General features: G+C 43.2%; 2 protein-coding genes and 1 non-coding gene across 3 annotated transcripts in view; all 3 read left to right on the top strand.

The window, feature by feature from the left end:
- Nucleotides 1-19,607, top strand: part of CLNS1A (chloride nucleotide-sensitive channel 1A) — an 820,929-nt gene that overhangs the window by 281,660 nt on the left and 519,662 nt on the right. The gene's annotated exons all lie outside the window — the stretch shown is intronic.
- The window catches only part of ALG8 (ALG8 alpha-1,3-glucosyltransferase), a 37,748-nt gene continuing 21,264 nt past the window's right edge, over nt 3,124-19,607 (top strand). The window contains exons 1-3 of the mRNA XM_050757505.1: nt 3,124-3,239; nt 15,863-15,941; nt 18,760-18,953. Coding sequence (XP_050613462.1) covers nt 3,145-3,239; nt 15,863-15,941; nt 18,760-18,953 — 368 coding nt within the window. The 5' untranslated portion in view covers nt 3,124-3,144. The remainder of the gene's footprint in view (nt 3,240-15,862; nt 15,942-18,759; nt 18,954-19,607) is intronic.
- On the top strand, nt 9,889-9,991 carry LOC126936674 (U6 spliceosomal RNA). Its single transcript, XR_007719499.1, has one exon. It is a non-coding gene; the product is annotated as a U6 spliceosomal RNA (small nuclear RNA).

Here is a 19,607-nt window from a genome sequence, read left to right as displayed (position 1 = left end):
CCTACCAAAGTGCTGGGATCACAGCATGAGCCACCATGCTTGGCCTGTTTTTGCTTTTTTTGAGACAGTCTCACTCTGTCGCCCAGGCTGGAGTGCAGTGGTGTGATCTCAGCTCACTGCAACCTCTGCCTCCCAGGTTCCAGCAATTCTCCTGCCTCAGCCTCCTGAGTAGCTGGGACTACAGGCACATACCACCAAACCTGGCTAATTTTTGTATATTTAGTAGAGTAGGGTTTCACCATGTTGGCCAGGCTGGTCTTGAACTCCTGACCTCAGGTGATGCACCCGCCTGAGCCTCTCAAAGTGCTGGGCTTACAGCCATGAACCACCTCACCCGATCTATTTTTGCATTTGTTTATGCGTTTGTTTTTCTTCCTCCTTTGAGATTCTAATGAACATGATCACACTACAAGTAAGGTCAGAAGTTGGGTGAAGAACACTCTGAAAGCTGTTTTGGTCATCCAAGATTGTTAAAAATGCCTGACCTCTAAAAATACGTACAAAGATATAAAGTAGAAACAAAAAATATAGACCAATTTTTCTTTTAAAAAATGCTTTTGGCTGGGTGTGGTGGCTCACGCTTGTAATCGCAGCACTTTGGGAAGGCCAAGGCAGGTGGATCACGAGGTCAGGAGTTCAAGACCAGCCTGGCCAACATGGTGAAACCCCATCTCTCCTAAAAATACAAAACTTAGCTGAGTGTAGTGGCATGCGCCTGTAACCCCAGCTACTTGGGAGGCTGAGGCAGAGAATTGCTTAAACCCAGGAGGCAGAGGCTGCAGAGAGCCGAGATTGTGCCACTACACTCCAGGCAATAGAGTGAGACTCCATCTCCAAGAAAAAAAAAATGCTTTGAATAAAAAATGCAAGGCCTTGGAAGTTTTGGTTCTTTTTTCCTCTCCTGTTGCAGATTCACATTACAGTTTTGGATGGGTGGTAGAAAGTGCATGTCACCTTCGGTGGCACTGTCTGCAGTGGGTGGGCCTCTCTACTGGTAAGTGACCACCTTTAGATACTGAGACAGCAAGTATGAGTAGCCTTCTTTTACCTTCTTTTAACTTTTCCTTTTTTGCTGTCTGGTCATCCTCATTGGTATTCTGCTTCTCGGTGTCAAGATCATCTTCATCATCATCTTCAGCTGCCCATTTGACCGTAGCTATTACAGGAAAGTAATCGATTGTAAGGATGGAAGGAGGTTGGAGTGATGTGAGGAAGGGGCCAAGGAATACAGGCAACTTCTAAAAGCTGAAAAAGGCAAGAAAAACCATCTCCCTGCAGAGCCTCTGGAAGCAGCCAATCCAAATGACACCTTGACTTTAGCCCAGTGAGACTGATTTTAAATTTCTGGTTTACAGAACTGTAAGAGAATAAATTTGTGTTGTTTTAAGCTACTAAGTTTATGGTAATTTGTTACAGCAGAAATAGAAAATTAATGCAAAGTGCCTTTAAAACATCTAAGTAGCTGGGCATGGTGGCACACAACTGTAATCCCAATACTTTGGGAGGCTAAGGCAGGAATATCACTTGAGCCCAGGAGTTTGAGACCAGCAAGGACAACATAGGGAGATCCCATCTCTACACACACACACACACACACACACACACACACACACGCACACACACGTTGCCACATCCCTGTGGTCCCAGTTACTCAAGAGGCTGAGGTGGGGAGGACTGCTTGAGCCCAGGAGGTCAAGGTGGCAGTGATCTGTGTTTGCACTATTGCCCTCCAACCTGGGCCACAAAATGAGACCCTGTCTCTCAAAAACAAAACGAAAACATCTACGTGAGGTCAGGTAGTCAACTGGAGATCAGGGTCTGGAAGTGAGAGGAGTGCTGAGCTATAAATCTGTGCATCATATTCACATGGGTGGCGGTTGAAGCTGTGGGAGGGCATAAACTCATATTAGGGAGGTGACACTGTCACCGACTTGCTATGCATCTTTCAGCAAGATAATTAACTGATCTGACACATTATTGAGCATTTATTCTGTCCTGGAATCATATCAAGCAATTTATATGCATCCTTATTTAATCCTCACAACCACTTTATGAGGCTGAAACTTTTTTTTGAGACGGAGTTTCGCTCTGGTCTCCCAGGCTGGAGTGCAATGGCGCGATCTCAGCTCACTGCAACCTCCGCCTCCCACGTTCAAGTGATTCTCTAGCTTCAGCCTCCCGAGTAAGTGGAATTACAGGCGCCCGCCACCATGCTTGACTAATTTTTAAAAAAAATTTTTAATTAAGTGTTGGCCAGGCTGATCTCAAACTCCTGAACTCAGGTGATTCGCCCGCCTCGGCCTCCCAGTGTTGGGATTACAGGCGTGAGCACCGCGTCCGGCCAGAAACCATTTTTATCTCCTATTTTCAAAAAAAAATAATAAAAGAAAAAAAGAAACTGAGGTTTAGATAATTTGTCCAAGATCACACAGTAAAATAATGAGACAAGTCTAATTCCATTGCATGTGCCTCAGTCTTTTCGCAATCTGCGACTTTATTGGGCCTACTGAATCAGAATCTGAATTTTAACATGAACCGTAGGTTATCTGTACAGTAAGCGTTAGGACTAGCCTCCACCCTGCTTCCAGAATGGGTTCCGCTCAAGGAGGAGCTGAGCCAAGAGCCTCGCTCAGAGTTCTAAAAACAATGTTTCTCACCTCTGTATCTTTGCACATGCCATTCTCTAGCTGGATTTAATACTCCGGTGCAGGCATCCAGGTTGGGAGCCCCCGCAGTTCTCTCATGGTACTTTTATCTACTGTAACTCTAGGGCAACAATCCTGACTTCTCCACTAGTGCATGCACGTCTCTAGCGTTGTTTTTTTTTTTCTCACCTAAGTATCCCCAATACTACACAGTGATGACTCAGAGCAAACGACCACTCTTTCTATGCAAGTATGAACTAGCCGATAAAACTTAAAAGTGGCTACAAAGGCCAGGGCAGAAGCCCTTCCTGCCCGGGGGGAAACGCGGCTGTAAAGAAAAAGTGGCCGGGAGGTTTAAATAGCTGACTGCAGTCCTCGGACTGGCTGCGCGGCTCGCCGCATGCGCGCAGCTCGCGGGCTCCGCTTCAGTGGGCCTTCTCCGCATGCGCGGGATCCCGGATGTGGATCAAGTTGGTAGGAAGCGTGCGGTGCCGCAGCAATGGCGGCGTTCACAATTGCCGCGGGGACTGGCAATTGGTTTTCGGCTTTGGCGCTCGGGGTGACTCTCCTCAAATGCCTTCTCATCCCCACCTAGTAAGGGACTCCCACGGCCAGGGGCTGGGCGGGGAGGCCCCGCGGTCGGTCAGGGCGGGAGAGAGAGGTGTGGATATCCCTAGTTATAAAGAGAAGGAACTTAAGGTCGTGTTTGTCGGTACCCTGCTTTTGCTAAGCTTTCCGTTTCGTCGTTTGTTACTTGACTTAGCCTCAGCTGGCTAGGTTCAGACCTGGCGCTGTCGGATTTGGAACAAGTCACTTTAATGTTTCTGAACCTCAGGGTCCTTATCCTTAATATGCATTTAAGAACCTTTCGAACAGCCATTCAGCCAGTATTAACAGGTGCCTGAGGTGCCAGGTACCCTTCTAACTCCCGAGAGGTGCGGTGGTGAGCAAGACATTACTGGTCCTTGCTCTCGAAGTTGGTGGGTGGAACTAGACAAACAGGAACGTTTCAGATTGTGATAAAGGAAATAGAGGGTTACTAAGTGGCTGGGCGCTACTCCTTTAGAAGGTGATGTTTGAGTTGAAATTCAAAAAATGAAAAAAGAATAAGTGATGTGGAAAGCAGTTCAGGCATAGTAAAGAGTAAGTTCAATGGCCCTGTGGCAGGAAAGAAGTCAGAGCATTCTAGGAACACAAAGTGCCTCTTGTGGCTGCAGAGCATTGAAGAAGAGGAGTGGCACAGGATGGGGTGCACAGGGGACAGATAACACAGGGTTTCGAAGACCACAGTTAGACTGCTGTGTAAAAAATGGATGTAGGGCCAAGACTGAAAGCGTGGAAACCAAGAAGCAACCATCAAATGGTGGTGTGTATACAGTAGGTACTCAATATTTATTAATATTAGCTTCCACCCTGCCTCCATCCTTCCTCTTTTTTCTTTTTCTCCCTCATCCCTTTTCTCCTTTCCCTCCCACTTCCTAGTTTAGGGTTTGTTTTATTGGTATCCTTTGATTCAGGCTCTTGGTGATTTCTTGTTGAGTATGGGAGAGTCGTATGTATAGAATGTAAGTCTATACTGATGTGTATATGTAATCATATAAGTGGAATGTGTATGTAGATTCAGTAAAATGATTAACTGTAGGTCTGTGCATTAAGAAGATATTTCTTGCTTTAGTTGCCTTGGGCTAGAAATGTATCCTCAGAGTTGTTTTTTTTTGTTGTTTCTTTGTTATTATTTTGTTTTTGAGACAGGCTTGCCCCACCTTGTCACCCAGACTGGAGTGCAGTGGTACGATCTCAGCTTACTGCAACCTCTGCCTCCCAGGTTCAAATGATTCTCCTGCCTCAGCCTCCTGAGTACCTGGGATTACAGGCGTGCACCACCGCGCCAGGCTAATTTTTGTATTTTTAGTGGAGATGGGGTTTCACGATGATGGCCGGGAGCTGGTCTCAAACTCCTGACCTCAAGTGGTCCACACCTGCCTCGGCCTCCCATAATGTTGGGATTACAGGCGTGAGCCACCATGCCTGGCCAGGGTTGTTATTTTGAATACTGCTCTTGGTCCAGGTTAAGAATGTATATAGCACTCACTTTGGCAGCACATGTACAGGAATACCTCATTTTTTGCACTTTGCTTTATTGCACTTCACAGATACTGCATTTTCATTTTTTTTTAACAAATTGAAGGCTGTGGTAACTCTCCATTGAGCAACTCTATCAACGCCATTTTTCTAACATCATGTGCTCATTTTGTGTCTGTGTTACATTTTGGTAAATCTTGAAATATTTCACACTTTTTCATTACTATTATATTTGTTACGATGATCTGTAATCAGTGATCTTTGATATTACTATTCTGATTGCTTTGGGGCAACACTATGGTGAATTTAATAAATGCTGTGTGTTCCGCCTGCTCTACCAACCAGCTGTTCCACCATCTCTCTCCCTATCCTCAGGCCTCCCTATTGACTGAGATACAATAATAAAATTAGGCCAATTAATAGCCCTACAGAGGCCTCTAAGTTTTCAAGTGAGAAGAAGAGTCACATATCTGTGACTTTAAATCAAAAGCTCGAAATGATTGAGCTTGATGAGGAAGGCATCCTGAAAGCCAAGACAGGCTGAAAGGTAGGCCCATTGTGCCAAACAGCCAAGTTGTGAGTGCAGAGGAAAAGTTCTTGAAGGAAACTAAAAGTGCTACTCCAGTGAATACACAAGTGATAAGAAAGTGAAACAACCTTGATGATATGGAGAACATTTTAGTGGTCTGGATAGATCAAACCAGCCATAACATTCCCTTAACCAAAACCTTATCCACATCAAGGCCCTAACGCTTCAATTCTTTGAAGCCTAAGAGAAGTGAGGAAGTTGCAGAAGAAAATTTGGAAGCTAGCAGAGGTGGGTTCATGAGGTTTAAGAAAAGAAGCCATCAACCGGGCACGGTAGCTCGTGCCTGTAATCCTAGCACTTTGGGAGGCCAAGATGGGTGGATCACCAGAGGACCAACATGGAGAAACCCCGTCTCTACTAAAAATACAAAATTAGCCGGGCATGGTGGAGCATGCCTGTAATCCCAGCTACTTGGGAGGCTGAGGCAGGAGAATCACTTGAACCTGGAGGTTGCAGTGAGCTGAGATCGCGCTATTGCACTCCAGCCTGGACAACAAGAGCGAAACTCCATCTCAAAAAAAAAAAAAAGAGAAAGAAAAGAGGCTGGGCGCGGTGTCTCAAGCCTGTAATCCCAGCACTTTGGGAGGCCAAGATGGGCGGATCACGAGGTCAGGAGATCGAGACCATCCTGGCTAACACAGTGAAACCCCGTCTCTACTAAAAAATACAAAAAACTAGCCGGGCGAGGTGGCGGGCGCCTGTAGTCCCAGCTACTCGGGAGGCTGAGGCAGGAGAATGGCGTAAATCCGGGAGGCGGAGCTTGCAGTGAGCCGAGATCCGGCCACTGCACTCCAGCCTGGGCAACAGAGCGAGACTCCGCCTCAAAAAAAAAAAAAAAAAAGAAAGAAAGAAAAGAAGCCATCTCCATAATAAAGTACAAGGTGAAGCAGCAAGTGTTGATGTAGAAGCTGCAGTAAGTTTTCTAGATCTAGCTAAGATCACTGATTAAGGTGGCTACACTAAACAATAGATTTTCAAGGTAGAAGAAACAGACTTACATTGGAAGATGCCATCTAGGACATCTAGTTGAAACCAGTTGTCATTTACTGTTCTGAAAATCCGATGGCCCTTAAGACTTATGCTAAATCTACTCTGCCTATGCTCTATAAATGGAACAACAAAGCCCTGGATGGCAGCACATCTATTTACAGCATGATTTACTGAATAAGCCCACTGTTGAGACCTACTGCTCAGAAACCAATTTATTTATTTATTTATTTATTTTTTTTCTAGAGACAAGGTCTTGCTCTTATCTCCCAGGGTGAAGTACAGTGGCACCATCATGGCTCACTGCAGCGTTAATCTCCTGCGCTTGAGCAATCTTCCTGCCTCAGCCTCCCGAATAGCTGGGACGAAGACAGATGCCACCATGCCCAGCTAATTTTTTTTCTCTCTCTATTATCTGTCTGTTATCTATCTATCTATGTGTATGTGTTTTGGTTTGGTTTGTTTGTTGTTGTTGTTGTTTTTCTTTTTGGTAGAGACAAGGTGTCACTGTGTTGCCGGGCTGATCTCGAATTCCTGGGCTCAAGTGAGCCCTTCCAGAGTGCTGGGATTACAGACCTGAGCCACCTTGTTGGTCAATATTTTTCCTTTTTCTTTTCTTTTTTGAGGCAGGATTTCACTTTGTCAGGCTGGAGTGCACTGGTGTGATCTCAGCTCACTGCTGCCTCTACCTCCTGGGCTCAAACAATCCTCCCATCTCAGCTTCCCAAGTAATTTGAACTACACATGCACACCACTATGCCAACCTAACTTTTTGTATTTTTTGCAGAGATGGGGCTTCACCAGGTTGCCCAGGCTTGTCTCAAATTCCTGACTTCAAGTGATGCACCTGTCTTGGCCTCCCAAAGTGCTAGGATTACAGACATGAGCCACCATACCCAGCCATTATTTTTCTTTCTTTTTTTTTTCTTATTTATTTATTTTTGAGATGGAGTTTCGCTCTGTCTCCCACACTGGAGTGTAGTGGCACAATCTCAGCTCACTGCACCCTCAGCTTCCCGGGTTCAAGCAATTCTCCTGCCTCAGCCACCCAAGTAGCTGGGGTTACAGGTGCACACCATCATGCCCTGCTAATTTTTATATTTTTAGTAGAGATGGGGTTTTGCCATGTTGGCCAGGCTGGTCTTGAACTCCTGGCCTCACGTGATCTGCTCTCTTTGACCTCCCAGAGTGCTGGGATTACAGGCATGAGCACCATGCCCGGCCTTTTTTTTTAAATTTATTTTTGGAGAGATGGGGTCACTGCGTTGCCCAGGCCAGCCTGGAATTCCTAGGCTTAAGCAATCCTCCTACCTTTGCTTCCCAAAGTTCTGGGATTACAGACATGAGCCACTGTGCCCAGCCTTAATGTTGTTTTCATGCCTGCTGATGTAATATATATTCTGCAGCCAGTTGACTAGTTGCTTTTTTTTTTTTTTTTTTTTTTTTTTTTTGAAACAGGGTCTCACTCTGCCACTCAGGCTGGAGTGCAGTGGCATGATCTCAGCTCACTGCAACCTCCACCTTTCGGGCTCAAGCAATCATCCTACCTCAGCCTACCAAGTAGCTGGGACTTAAGGTGTGTGCTACCATACCCTGCTAATTTTTGTATTTTTAGTAGAGATGGGTTTTCACAATGTTGCCCAGGCTGTTCTTGAACTCCTGTGCTCAAGCGATCTGCCTGCCATGGCCTCCTAAAGTACTGGGATTATAGACATGAGCCACCATGCCCAATCAGTGTTGACTTTTAAGTCTTGTTATTTAAGAAATACATTTCATGGCCGGGTGTGGTGGCTCAAGCCTGTAATCCCAGCACTTTGGGAGGCCGAGATGGGTGGATCACGAGGTCAGGAGATCGAGACCATCCTGGCTAACCCGGTGAAACCCCGTCTCTACTAAAAAATACAAAAAACTAGCCGGGCGAGGTGGCGGACGCCTGTAGTCCCAGCTACTAGGGAGGCTGAAGCAGGAGAATGGCGTGAACCCGGGGAGGCGGAGCTTGCAGTGAGCTGAGATCCGGCCACTGCACTCCAGTCTGGGCGTCTGAGCGAGACTCCGTCTCAAAAAAAAAAAAAATACATTTCATAAGGCTATATCTGCCATAGATAGTGATTCCCCTGATGGATCTGGGCAAAGTAAATTGAAACCTGGAAAGGATACACCATTCTAGATGCCATTAAGAACATTCATGATTCATGGGAGCAGGTCAAGATATCAACATTAACAAGAGTTTGGAAGAATTAGATTCCAACTCCAGTGGATGACTTTGAGGGGTTCACGACTTCAGTGGAAGCAGTAACTGCAAATGTCATGGAAATAGCAACAGAACTGGAAGTGGAGCCTGAGCATGTGATTGAATGGCTGCATGATATCTCATGATAAAACTTGAGTGGATGAGGAGTTGCTTCTCATGAATGAGCAGAGAAAGTGGTTTCTTTTGAGATGCACTGTGCTAATGAAGATGCTGTGAATATTGTTGAAATGACAACAAAGGATTTAGAATATTATATAAACTTAATCAGTGGCAGGGTTTGAGAAGAAGGATTGACTCCAATTTTGAAAGTTTTACTGTGGGTTAAATGCTATCAAACAGCATTGCATACTAGAGGAATCTTTTGTGAAAGGAAGAGCCCATCAATGTGGCAAGCTTCACTGTTGTTTTAAGAAATTGCCACAGTCTTGCCAGGCTCATGCCTGTAATCCCAGCATTTGGGGAGACCGAGGCGGGCAGGTCACCTGAGGTCAGGAGTTCAAGACCAGCCTGGCCAACATGGTGAAATCCCATCTCTACTAAATATACAAAAATTAGCCAGGTGTGGTGGTAGGCACCTGTAATCCCAGCCACTCAGGAGACTGAGGCAGGAGAATCACTTGAACCCAGGAGGCAGAGGTTACAGTGAGCCGAGATCATGCCATTGCACTCCAGCCTGGGTGACAAGAGTGAGACTCTGTCTCAAAAAAAAAAAAAAAACTGTTTGCCACAGTCACCCCAGTCTTTAGCACCCATAACCCTGATCAATCAACACCCATCAACATTGAGGCAAAACTCTCAACCATGAAAAGATTAGGACTTGCCGAAGGTGCAGATGATCATTAGCTTTGTTTTAGCAATAAAGTATTTTAAAATGAAAGTGTACACTGTCTTTTTAGACATAATAATATTGCACGCTTTATAGTATAGTGTAAACATAACCTTTTTTTTTTTTTTTGAGACGGAGTCTTGCTCTGTCGCCCAGGCTGGAGTGCAGTGGCATGATCTCAGCTCACTGCAAGCTCCGCCTCCCGGGTTCATGCCATTCTCCTGCCTCAGCCTCCCGAGTAGCTGGGACTACAGGCGCCCGCCACCACACCCGGCTAATTTTTTTTGTATTTTTAGTAGAGATGGGATTTCACTGTGTTAGCCAGGATGGTCTCGGTCTCCTGACCTTGTGATCCGCCTGCCTCGGCCTCCCAAAGTGCTGGGATTACAGGCATGAGCCACCGTGCTGACCAGTGTAAACATAACTTTCACATGCTGTGGGAAATCAAAAAATTCATGTGACTCACTTTATTGCAATATTCACTTCATTATGGTGATCTAAACCCACAACATCTCTAAGGTATGCCTGCACTAAAATTGAATGATACGGGAAGCTTAGCATGGTCCATGTACAAGGATAGCATGCAAATTTATGAAACACTTAATATATTTAAAAAAGAATGTTTTTAATTGTAGTTAATGCTCTGCTTCTCAAATCGGAAACTGCTGGGATGTGAGAGGGAAGCTATAGGGTAAATGCAGATATGTTCAACAAAACATTTGCTAACTGCTTTATTATGTACCAGGTATTGTTGCTAGGCTAGAAGGGAGGACAAAATAGATATGATCCCTGGCCCTGTGAAGTGTGTAGTTTAGTAAGTATAACAGAACCAGAAACAAATCAATGCAAATATATAGTTACATAACCACAATTTGGATTAAGTATTAGGAAGAAGAGGCTGGGCATGGTGACTCATGCCTGTAATCCCAGCACTTTGGGAGGCCGAGGCGGGCGGATCATGAGGTCAGGAGATCGAGACCATCCTGGCTAACACGGTGAAACCCCATCTCTACTAAAAATACAAAAAATTAGCCAGGTGTGGTGGTGGATGTGTGTAGTCCCAGTTACTCGGGAGGCTGAGACAGGAGACTGGTGTGAACCTGGGAGGAAGAAGAAGGACAACAGGATCCTATTGGGACCAAGAAGGAAGATATACTTTTGATTAGGTGTCAGAGAATGTCCCTGAGGAACTGACTTAATTGGAGGCCTAAAGTATGAATGAGAGGGCCATCCATGCAGAGTATGTGGTGTGTGCACATGTGTAGAACTTACCTGAAAGAGCACACTGTATAAATATAGGCCCTGTGGTGTGAAAGTATTGGCCTATTTGGGCAACTGTGATAAGGCCAGTGTAGTTGGCATGGAATAAGCAACAGAGACAGAAACATGCACAGTGAAATTGGAAAGATAGGTACCAAATCATGCCAGATCTTATAAAGCCAGGTTGCAAAATTTAGATTTTGATTGTATAAACTCAGTGGAAATGATTTGCATTTATAAAATATTTTTTGGCTGCCATATAAATGATTGGAGGAGGCAGGAGAGTCACGAAGGCTAGGTACCCTTTGAGAAAGTCTACATGAGAGAAGATGCTGACTTGAATTGGAGTGGTGGCATTAGAGATAGAAATGAACAAATTAAAGATTTATTTTGCCTTGAGGTTAGGAAGGATTTGCAGAGAAAACAACAACTAACTTTGGAAGTATTTGGTGGTTTAAGAGCCATAGCTAGGGAGTCAGACTGCCCTGGTTAGAATCTGGCTCTGCTACATACTGGCTACATGACAGGGCAAGCTGCTTCTCTAAGCCACTGGTGAAATGGTAAGAGTTAAAGAACCTACCTCAAATGGAGTGTTGCAGGCAGAGGGAAAAGGTGAATGTAGAGTAAGACAAAAACAAGTGAGAGGATAGTGAGAAATGGGCTGAAAAGGTGAATAAGCGAGATCCAAAAAGATCTTTTAGGCTATGTTAAGTACTTTAGATTTTATCCGGAGGGCAGAGGTCAATTAAAAGGGAAATATGACATTCGTGATTTAGAAATACTATTTTGACTGCAGTGTGAAAGCTAGATTAATGAAGGGCCTGAGTGAAGATGGGGAGTTCAATTTAAGAAGCTATCATAGGACAAGTAAGAGATGGTAGGTTTTTGTTTGTTTTAATTTTTAGAGACAGGGCTGGGTGCAGTGGCTCACACCTGTAATCCCAGCACTTTGGAAGGCCAAGGCAGGCAGATTGCTTGAGCTCAGGAGTTTGAGACCAGCGTGGGCAACATAGTGAAACCCCGTGTCTACAAAAAAAATACAAAGAATTAGCTGGAGATGGTGGTCAAAAATTTTAGAGACAGGGTCTAACTCTGTTGCTCAGGCTAGAGTATAGTGGCACGATCATAGCTCACTGCAGCCTCAAATTCCTGGACTCAAGCCATCCTCTGGCTTCAGCCTCCTGAGTAGCAGGGACTACAGGTGCACACCACCATACCAGCTAATCATTAAGTTTTTTGTAGAGATGGGGATCTCATTATGTTGCCCAGGCTGGTCTTGAACTTCCAACCTCAAGCTATCCTCCCACCATGGCCTCCCAAAATACTGGGATTATAGGCATGAACCACTGTACTCAGCTGATGGTAGATTTTTTTTAATGCAATTAAAAAAATAGTTGTTTGCTATTTATCATTATGTCTCTAGTCTTAGTTTTGCTTTTTTTTTTTCAAGTGTCATTTCAGCAATTAAGATTACTTTTACAGATGAATGCAGTGGCTCACACCTGTAATCCCAGCACTCCAACAAAAGTGAAGCTCTAACAGTTTTGAATAGGAAACAACAAAATAACTAAAGTAACCAAAAAAGAGACTGAAAAAAATCTATATAGTACAACTATATAGGAAAAGAAAGTGTTCCCAAACCTACTCAAATTTTGTAAGTGCTACTCCAAAGAGAGTAAAAACAACATATCTATAAAACAAGAACAGATGCTATGAAACAGGAATTATCAGAGAAACTGTAGTTAATAGCAAATGTTATTGCCAAAATTAAGGACAAATTGGGTAAATCTTTCAAAAATATGAGAGAAAAGATAAAAATTATAAGTTCAATCTAGGGTATCTAGCATCCGTCTAAAGTTTCAGAAAAAAAACACAGGGGAGGAGATGAGCAAATAATAAATTTCCCAGAGCTAAAGGCACTACATACTCAGCATAATTAATGAAAAAAGACCCTCACAAAGACATTAATCACTAGACATTTCATACTGCTATGGATGAAAAGGAGAAACAGGAAACTTTCAGAGATGAAGGGAAAACCATAAAGGAAAGAGACTTAACCAACATCAGCATTTTATACTAAAAACCAATGGAATAAGCTTCCAAAGATCAGTGGAAGCAAATTTCAACCTAGAATTCCATACAAAATCCAGTATAAAATATCAGAAGTGCAAATCATAAATGTACAGCTCACTGAATTTTTGCAAAGTGAATACATCTGTAAATAGCAGACAGATCAATAAGCAGAATATTATCCCTCGTGTGTCTTTCTAGCCACTCCCTGCAACCCCACCCCGCCAAGGGTATTGATATTCTCACCTTTTTTTCTTTTTGAGACCGGGCCTTGCTCTGTCTCCCATGGCTCCAAACTTGGCTCACTGTAGCCTCAGCCTCTTGGGCTCGAGCAGTCCTCCCACCTCAGCCTCTTGAGTAGCTGGGACCACAGGGGTGTGCTGCCTTGCCTAGCTAATTTTTAAATTTTTTGTAGATATGGGGTCTCACCATGTTACCAGGCTGGTCTCGAACTCCTGAGCTCAAGTGATCCACCCGCCTTGGCCTCCCAAAGTATTGGGATTACAGGCGTGAGCCATCATGCCTGGCCTCTGATGTTGACTTTTAACTGCATAGGTTAAATTTTGCCTGTTTTTGAATTTTTGTTTGGGTTTTTTTGTTTGTTTTTGAATTTTATACAAATGTAATCATACAACCTGTTCTCTTGGGTCTGGCTTTCACTCAACATTAAGTTTGTGCGTTGTTGTGTAATTATAGTTTTTTCATTCTTATCACTAGATATCACTGGTTCTCAAACTTTTTAGTCAGAATCACTTCTTAGAAATAATTGAGGGTCATAAAGAGCTATATGTTTATGTGGGCTGTATAATAGATAATTACCATTTTACAAATTAAAACAAATTGTTCAAGCACAAGAATATACAAGCAGAAATGTCACTGGCCATCAGAGTGATGACATCATATTATGTAGCCTCTAGAACATCACTGTATACTTGTGAGAGAATGAGTGAAGGTAGGACAAATTACATCTGAATATTATTATGAAAATAGTACATATTTCAAACTCCCTGAAAGGGTCTCCCTGCGAATTCCTGAATCACATTTTGAGAACTGCTGCCCTACAGTATTCCATTGTGTGAAAACACCACAATTTATTTAGCCATTCTGCTGTTTGTGGACATTTGAATTATCTCCACTTTTTGCCTGTTGCAAATAGTTTTACTTTGAACATTCCTTTTTTTTCTTTTCTTTTTTTTGAGACAGAATCTCGCTCTGTCGCTCAGGCTGGAGTACAGTGGCGCAATCTAAGCTCACTGCAAGCTCCCCTCCCGGCTTCACGCCATTCTCCTGCCTCAGCCTCCCAAGTAGCTGGACTACACGTGCCCGCCACCACGCCCGGCTAATTTTTGTATTTTTAGTAGAGACAGGGTTTCACCGTGTTAGCCAGGATGGTCTCGATCTCCTGACCTCATGATCCGCCCGCCTCGACCTGCGAAAGTGCTGGGATTATAGGCGTGAGCCACTGCGCCCAGCCCCATTTTGCACATTCTTATGATATGTGTCTTTTAATGAACATACTATGCATTTCTGTTGGGTATACATACTTAGACTTGGGATTGATGGGTCATCAGTTCAGTTTTGAGTGGAGATTTTGAAAAATCTGTAGGAAATGCAAGTGAGATTATTAACAGGAAATTGGAGGTGTCTGTCTCTACAACTTAGGAAAGAAGCCAATGTTGCATGTTGAAATTTGGGAGTAGACCGGGCCTGGTGGCTCCTGCCTGTAATCCCAGCACTTTGGGAGGCTGAGGCTGGCTGATCACGAGGTCAGGAGATAGAGATCGCCAACATGGTGAAACCCCATCTCTACTAAAATACAAAAAAAAAAAAAATAGCCAGGCGTGGTGCACTGTGCCTGTAGTCCCAGCTACTCGGGAGGCTGAGGCAGGGGAGTCGCTTGAACCCGGGAGATGGAGGTTGCAGTGAGCTAAGATCACGCTACTGTACTGCAGCCTGGCAACAGAGCGAGACTTGGTCTCAAAAAAAAAAAAAAATTTGGGAGTCATCATAATACAATTGACAATGGAACCAGAAAGTTTGCATAAGATTGTCCAGAGCAGAATAAGTTGCGTAAAAAGGGGACCAAGAACTGAACCTAGGGGAATATCAGCATGTCCCTGGTGAATATAGGAAGGGAAAACCATGATTGAGACAGAAGGGTTTGGCTGGAGGTAGGAGAAAGTTGTCATTGTGGAAAGGTTGTGTAAAACATTGGAAAGTGTAAATTGGGCTTTGCTGTGGAACTCATTGTTGACTTTGGTGAGTGGATATTCAGCAAGAACGTATTGAACCTGTCCATGTGTCAGGTGCTGTTCTAAATGTGGAGGGGCGGTACGGCAGTGGTCAAAAAGGAAAACATTTTTACTGAAGATGGGTGATCCTTAGATCTATATAGTGACGGGCAGAGGGAGAATTTGGAGACATGGGAAAGTCAAGGCAAGGATCTTTTCCCACCTTCTCTGTCAGATGAACTCCTACTCAAACTTACGTGTTAGTATACAGGTAATGAATTTTGTTAGTTATATGTGAGCAAGAGGAAGTCACTTCTGAGCAAAGGCCTGAGGGCCACCTGTAAGAAAAAGTTTGGGCCAAACGAGGGGCAGTGGCTCACACCTGTAATCCCAGCACTTTGGGAGACTGAGGCAGGTGGATCACCTGAGGTCAGGAGTTTGAGACCAGCCTGGCTAACATGACGAAACCCCATCTCTACTAAAAATTAGCCAGGATTGGTGGTACACACCTGTAGTCTCAGCTTCTTGGGGGGCTGAGACAGGAGACTCACGTGAACCCAGGAGGTGGCGGTTGCAGTGAGCTGAGACGGGCCCACTACACTCCAACCTGGGCGACAGAAGGAGACTCTGTTTCAAAAAAGAAAAAGAAAAAAGAAAAAGAAAAAGTCTGGGCTTCTTGTCAGCCCTTTAGATAGTTCTGAAATCCTTTTCACTGACTTGTAGATTGCTCAACAACTTTCCAGAAGATCTGACCTCCAGATAAGTGAAGTTAAGGATTACATAATGTCTATTTGTGTCTCTATAGGACAGTGAACTGTGACTGCTTAGGGAATGTCAGTACATTTAAAAGCATAGCTATGGGAATTAGAAATGGATAAATATTGCAAAATCTTATTTTATTCATCTAATTGTTTTGAGTAGCCATTCCACAGATTTTGAAGTACACCGCAACTGGCTTGCTATCACTCACAGTTTGCCAATATCACAGTGGTATTATGAGGTAAGTTTTAATTTTCACTTTTTTTTAAAGATTCATATATAAACTAGGTAATTATTACTGATATTAAAAATGTTTTCTGACTGCGTGTGGTGGCTCACACTTGTAATCCCAGCACTTTGGGAGGCCGAGGTGGGTGGATCATGAGGTCAGGAGATCGAGACCAGCTGGCCAACACAGTGAAACCCCGTCTCTACTAAAAATACAAAAATTAGCTGGGCGTGGTGGTGGGTGCCTGTAATCCCAGCTACTCAGGAGGCTGAGGCAGGAGAATCGCTTGAACCTGGGAGGCGGAGGTTGCAGTGAGCCGAAATCACGCCACTGCACTCCAGCATGGGTGACAGAGTTAGATTCCGTCTCAAAAAAAAAGTTTTTTCTGCAACCATAGATCTAATTAATCTTTATAAAAATTGTGATCTCAGTTCTGTCCTCTTGCACTACTAGGGAATCCCCTTACTTCAAAATTAGTTTCCCAGTCTATACATTGGGAGGTATAGTATCTACCACACTTTTTGAAAGAGCAATGGACTGGGAAAGAGGAAGAATTGGATTCTTAGGCCTGGTGCTGCCACTATCTAGTTACATAGAGAAAAGATACTTCATGTCTCTGGGCCTTAGTGTCTCATCTGGCACATGAGGATTTGGAGTGAATTATTTCTAAGATCCTGTCTGTTGCTAATGTTTTGTGATTTTATGAGGAAAGGAATAATCAAACGTGATGTGTAGACATCAGGTAATATACAAACCATTCTCTCATATTGTTTATAAAAACACCACCTGTATTTTTATTTCTTTTTCTTTTCCTTTTTTTTCTTTTCTTTTTTTTGAGACAGAGTCTCGCTCTGTCACCCAGGCTGGAGTACAGTGGCACAATCTCAGCTCACTGCAACCTCCGCCTCCCGGGTTCAAGCGATTCTCCTGCCTCGGCCTCCCAAGTAACTGGGATTACAGGCACCCGCCACCATGCCCCAGCTAATTTTTATATTTTTAGTAGAGATGGGGTTTCACCATGTTGGCCAGGCTGGTCTCGAACTCCAGACCTCAGGTGAGCCACCCACCTTGGCCTCCCAAAGTGCTGGGATTACAGGCGTGAGCCACTGCACCCAGCTTGTATTTTTGTTTCTGGTACAAATTACTAAACTGTGTGTAATACTTTATGAAAAAGAGATATCACTTCAGAAATTTCTTGATCAAAAGCAGTACTCTGCTGACAGGGAGTTGGTTTTTTTGTTTGTTTGTTTTCTTTTGAGATGAAGTCTCACTCTCACCCAGGCCGGAGTGAAATGGCATGATCTCAGCTCACTGTGACCTCTGCCTCCTGGGTTCAAGCGATTCTCCTGCCTTAGCCTCCTGAGTAGCTGGGATTACAGGCACCCACGACCACACCCAGCTATTTATTTATTTTTTTTTTTTTGTATTTTTAGTAGAGACAGGGTTTCACCGTGTTGGTCAAGCTGGTTTTGAACTTCTGACCTCAGGTGATCCACCTGCCTCTGCCTTCTGAAGTGCTGAGATTACAGGTGTGAGCCGCTGTGCCCGGCCCAGGGAGTTTTTTTTAAGGCAAATTTTGTGTGAGTTTTCTGTGAGTTTCAATACCATATATATAGTATTTTATATGTACATATAAAATGGAATACCATAACCCATGAGGTAGATCCTACTATCCTTGTTGTATAGGTGTGAAAATTGAGACTCAGGCCGGGCGCAGTGGCTCACTCCTGTAATCCCAGCACTTAGGGAGGCCAAGGCAGGCGGATCATGAAGTCAGGAGATTGAGACCATCCTGGCTAACATGGTGAAGCCCTGTCTCTACTAAAAATACAAAAAGTTGGCTGAGCATAGCGGCGGGTGCCTGTTTTCCCAGCTACTCTGGAGGCTGAGGCAGGAGAATGGCTCGAACCCGCGAGGTGGAGCTTGCAGTGAGCCAAGATCGTGCCACTGCACTCCAGCCTGGGCAACAGAGCAAGACTCTGTCTCAAAAAAAAAAAAAGAAAAAGAAAAAGAAAACTGAGACTTACATAGATCTAATAAAATATATGATTCTAAAGCTTGTATATTTTCATATGATTTCTGTTTTCATTTACTTGTTAGCAACTGTTCATTTAACTAATGGTTATTTGATCCCAAACAACATGTCAGGCACTTACTAAATGCTGAAGATACAAAACGAAAAGGATAATTTCTATTCTCCAGGATCATATAACTTAGTGAAACAAAATATAATAGCATTTGTGTACCATTTTGTTGTTTATAAATATGTTTCATATGTATTATCTCATTTAATCTTCATAATACCTCATTTTACAAATAGGGAAATTGTGTCTCTAAGGCAGAATTTGAAACTAAGTTAGTGAATTATTTGTTATTTAGATGAGTAGAACTATGTCATAACCAAGTTTATCAACTCCAGGTTTCAAATTAATTTCCTTTAAGTATAGTTGACTCTATTTAAGGAAATTGAAGACCATGTTAAATAATTTAGAAGACAGGTTTTAGTGTTCTGTTCAGTCTTACATAGGAATTGTTCTGTTAATTTAGGGCACATTTTAAGTGCAACTGCATTTCACTGTGGGTTTTTTTTTTTTTTTTTTTTAATTAGAGACAGGGTTTCACCATGTTGCCCAGACTGGTCTTGAACTCCTGGACTCAAGCGATCCACCTGCCTAGTCCTCCCAAAGTGCTGGGATTACAGGCATGAGCTACCACGCCCAGCCTCATTGTGCTGTTTTAAAGACCACAGAATGAAAAATTTTAAATCTTTGCACCATCCTTGTTTATTCAGTTACTTAGGATACGTTTGGTCTTCTTTTTTTTATCACAGGCAACTTCAGAGTGGACATTGGATTACCCCCCTTTCTTTGCATGGTTTGAGTATATCCTGTCACATGTCGCCAAATATTTTGATCAAGAGATGCTGAATGTTCGTAATTTGAATTACTCCAGCTCAAGGACCTTACTTTTCCAGAGATTTTCCGTCATCTTTATGGATGTACTCTTTGTGTATGCTGTCCATGAGTAAGTCTGGAGCATGTCATTTTGTATGGAAGATATTGAAGAAATATTACAGTGTTAAGTAGTATTAACTTATTCCTGATTTAGGAGGAGCAAAGTTTATATGATAGCAAATGCTAGAACAATGAAAAATTGTATTGTGATTTAAACTACATGTTTAAATCTCTCTAGCTGAATCTTGTGGAATAAATGGGGATAAGGTGGAGTTACAAGGCAGAGGTAGAACAAGAGATTATGAATGTTGTGAAAAGAAGTAGTCCCAAGTATAGTCCTAGGGCCATTTCTCCCACCCAGAATAGCTCCATATGTTTTTCTTTGCTTCCTTGCAGCAGGCCCCCAGAGGCTTCCGTCACCTACCCTATCTTGGGGGATGCACATGGTACATGCACGGTAGCGCACACATATGCATTGTGCTAACCACCAAAGCCTGCTTTTACTGAGCTTTCATTCTAGTAAACTCAAGAAATTTCACTGAGTGCTTTTAGTTGTTTCCGTATGCTTTCCTTCATGAAGACTCTTCATTATTTTAAATTATGCTTATGTTTTAAATTTTTGTTTTATAACTTTTACTTATAAGTTAATTTTAAGTATTGAATACACATATATAGAATGTCTAGCACAGTGACTTCCAAGTACTAAGTTTCAGTTTCAGTTAAT

Source organism: Macaca thibetana, chromosome 14 (assembly GCF_024542745.1).
Source record: "Macaca thibetana thibetana isolate TM-01 chromosome 14, ASM2454274v1, whole genome shotgun sequence".
NCBI classification, from domain to species: Eukaryota; Metazoa; Chordata; class Mammalia; order Primates; family Cercopithecidae; genus Macaca; species Macaca thibetana.
Note: the sequence above shows the minus strand (reverse complement) of the source record. Positions and strands in the feature narration are given on the sequence as shown.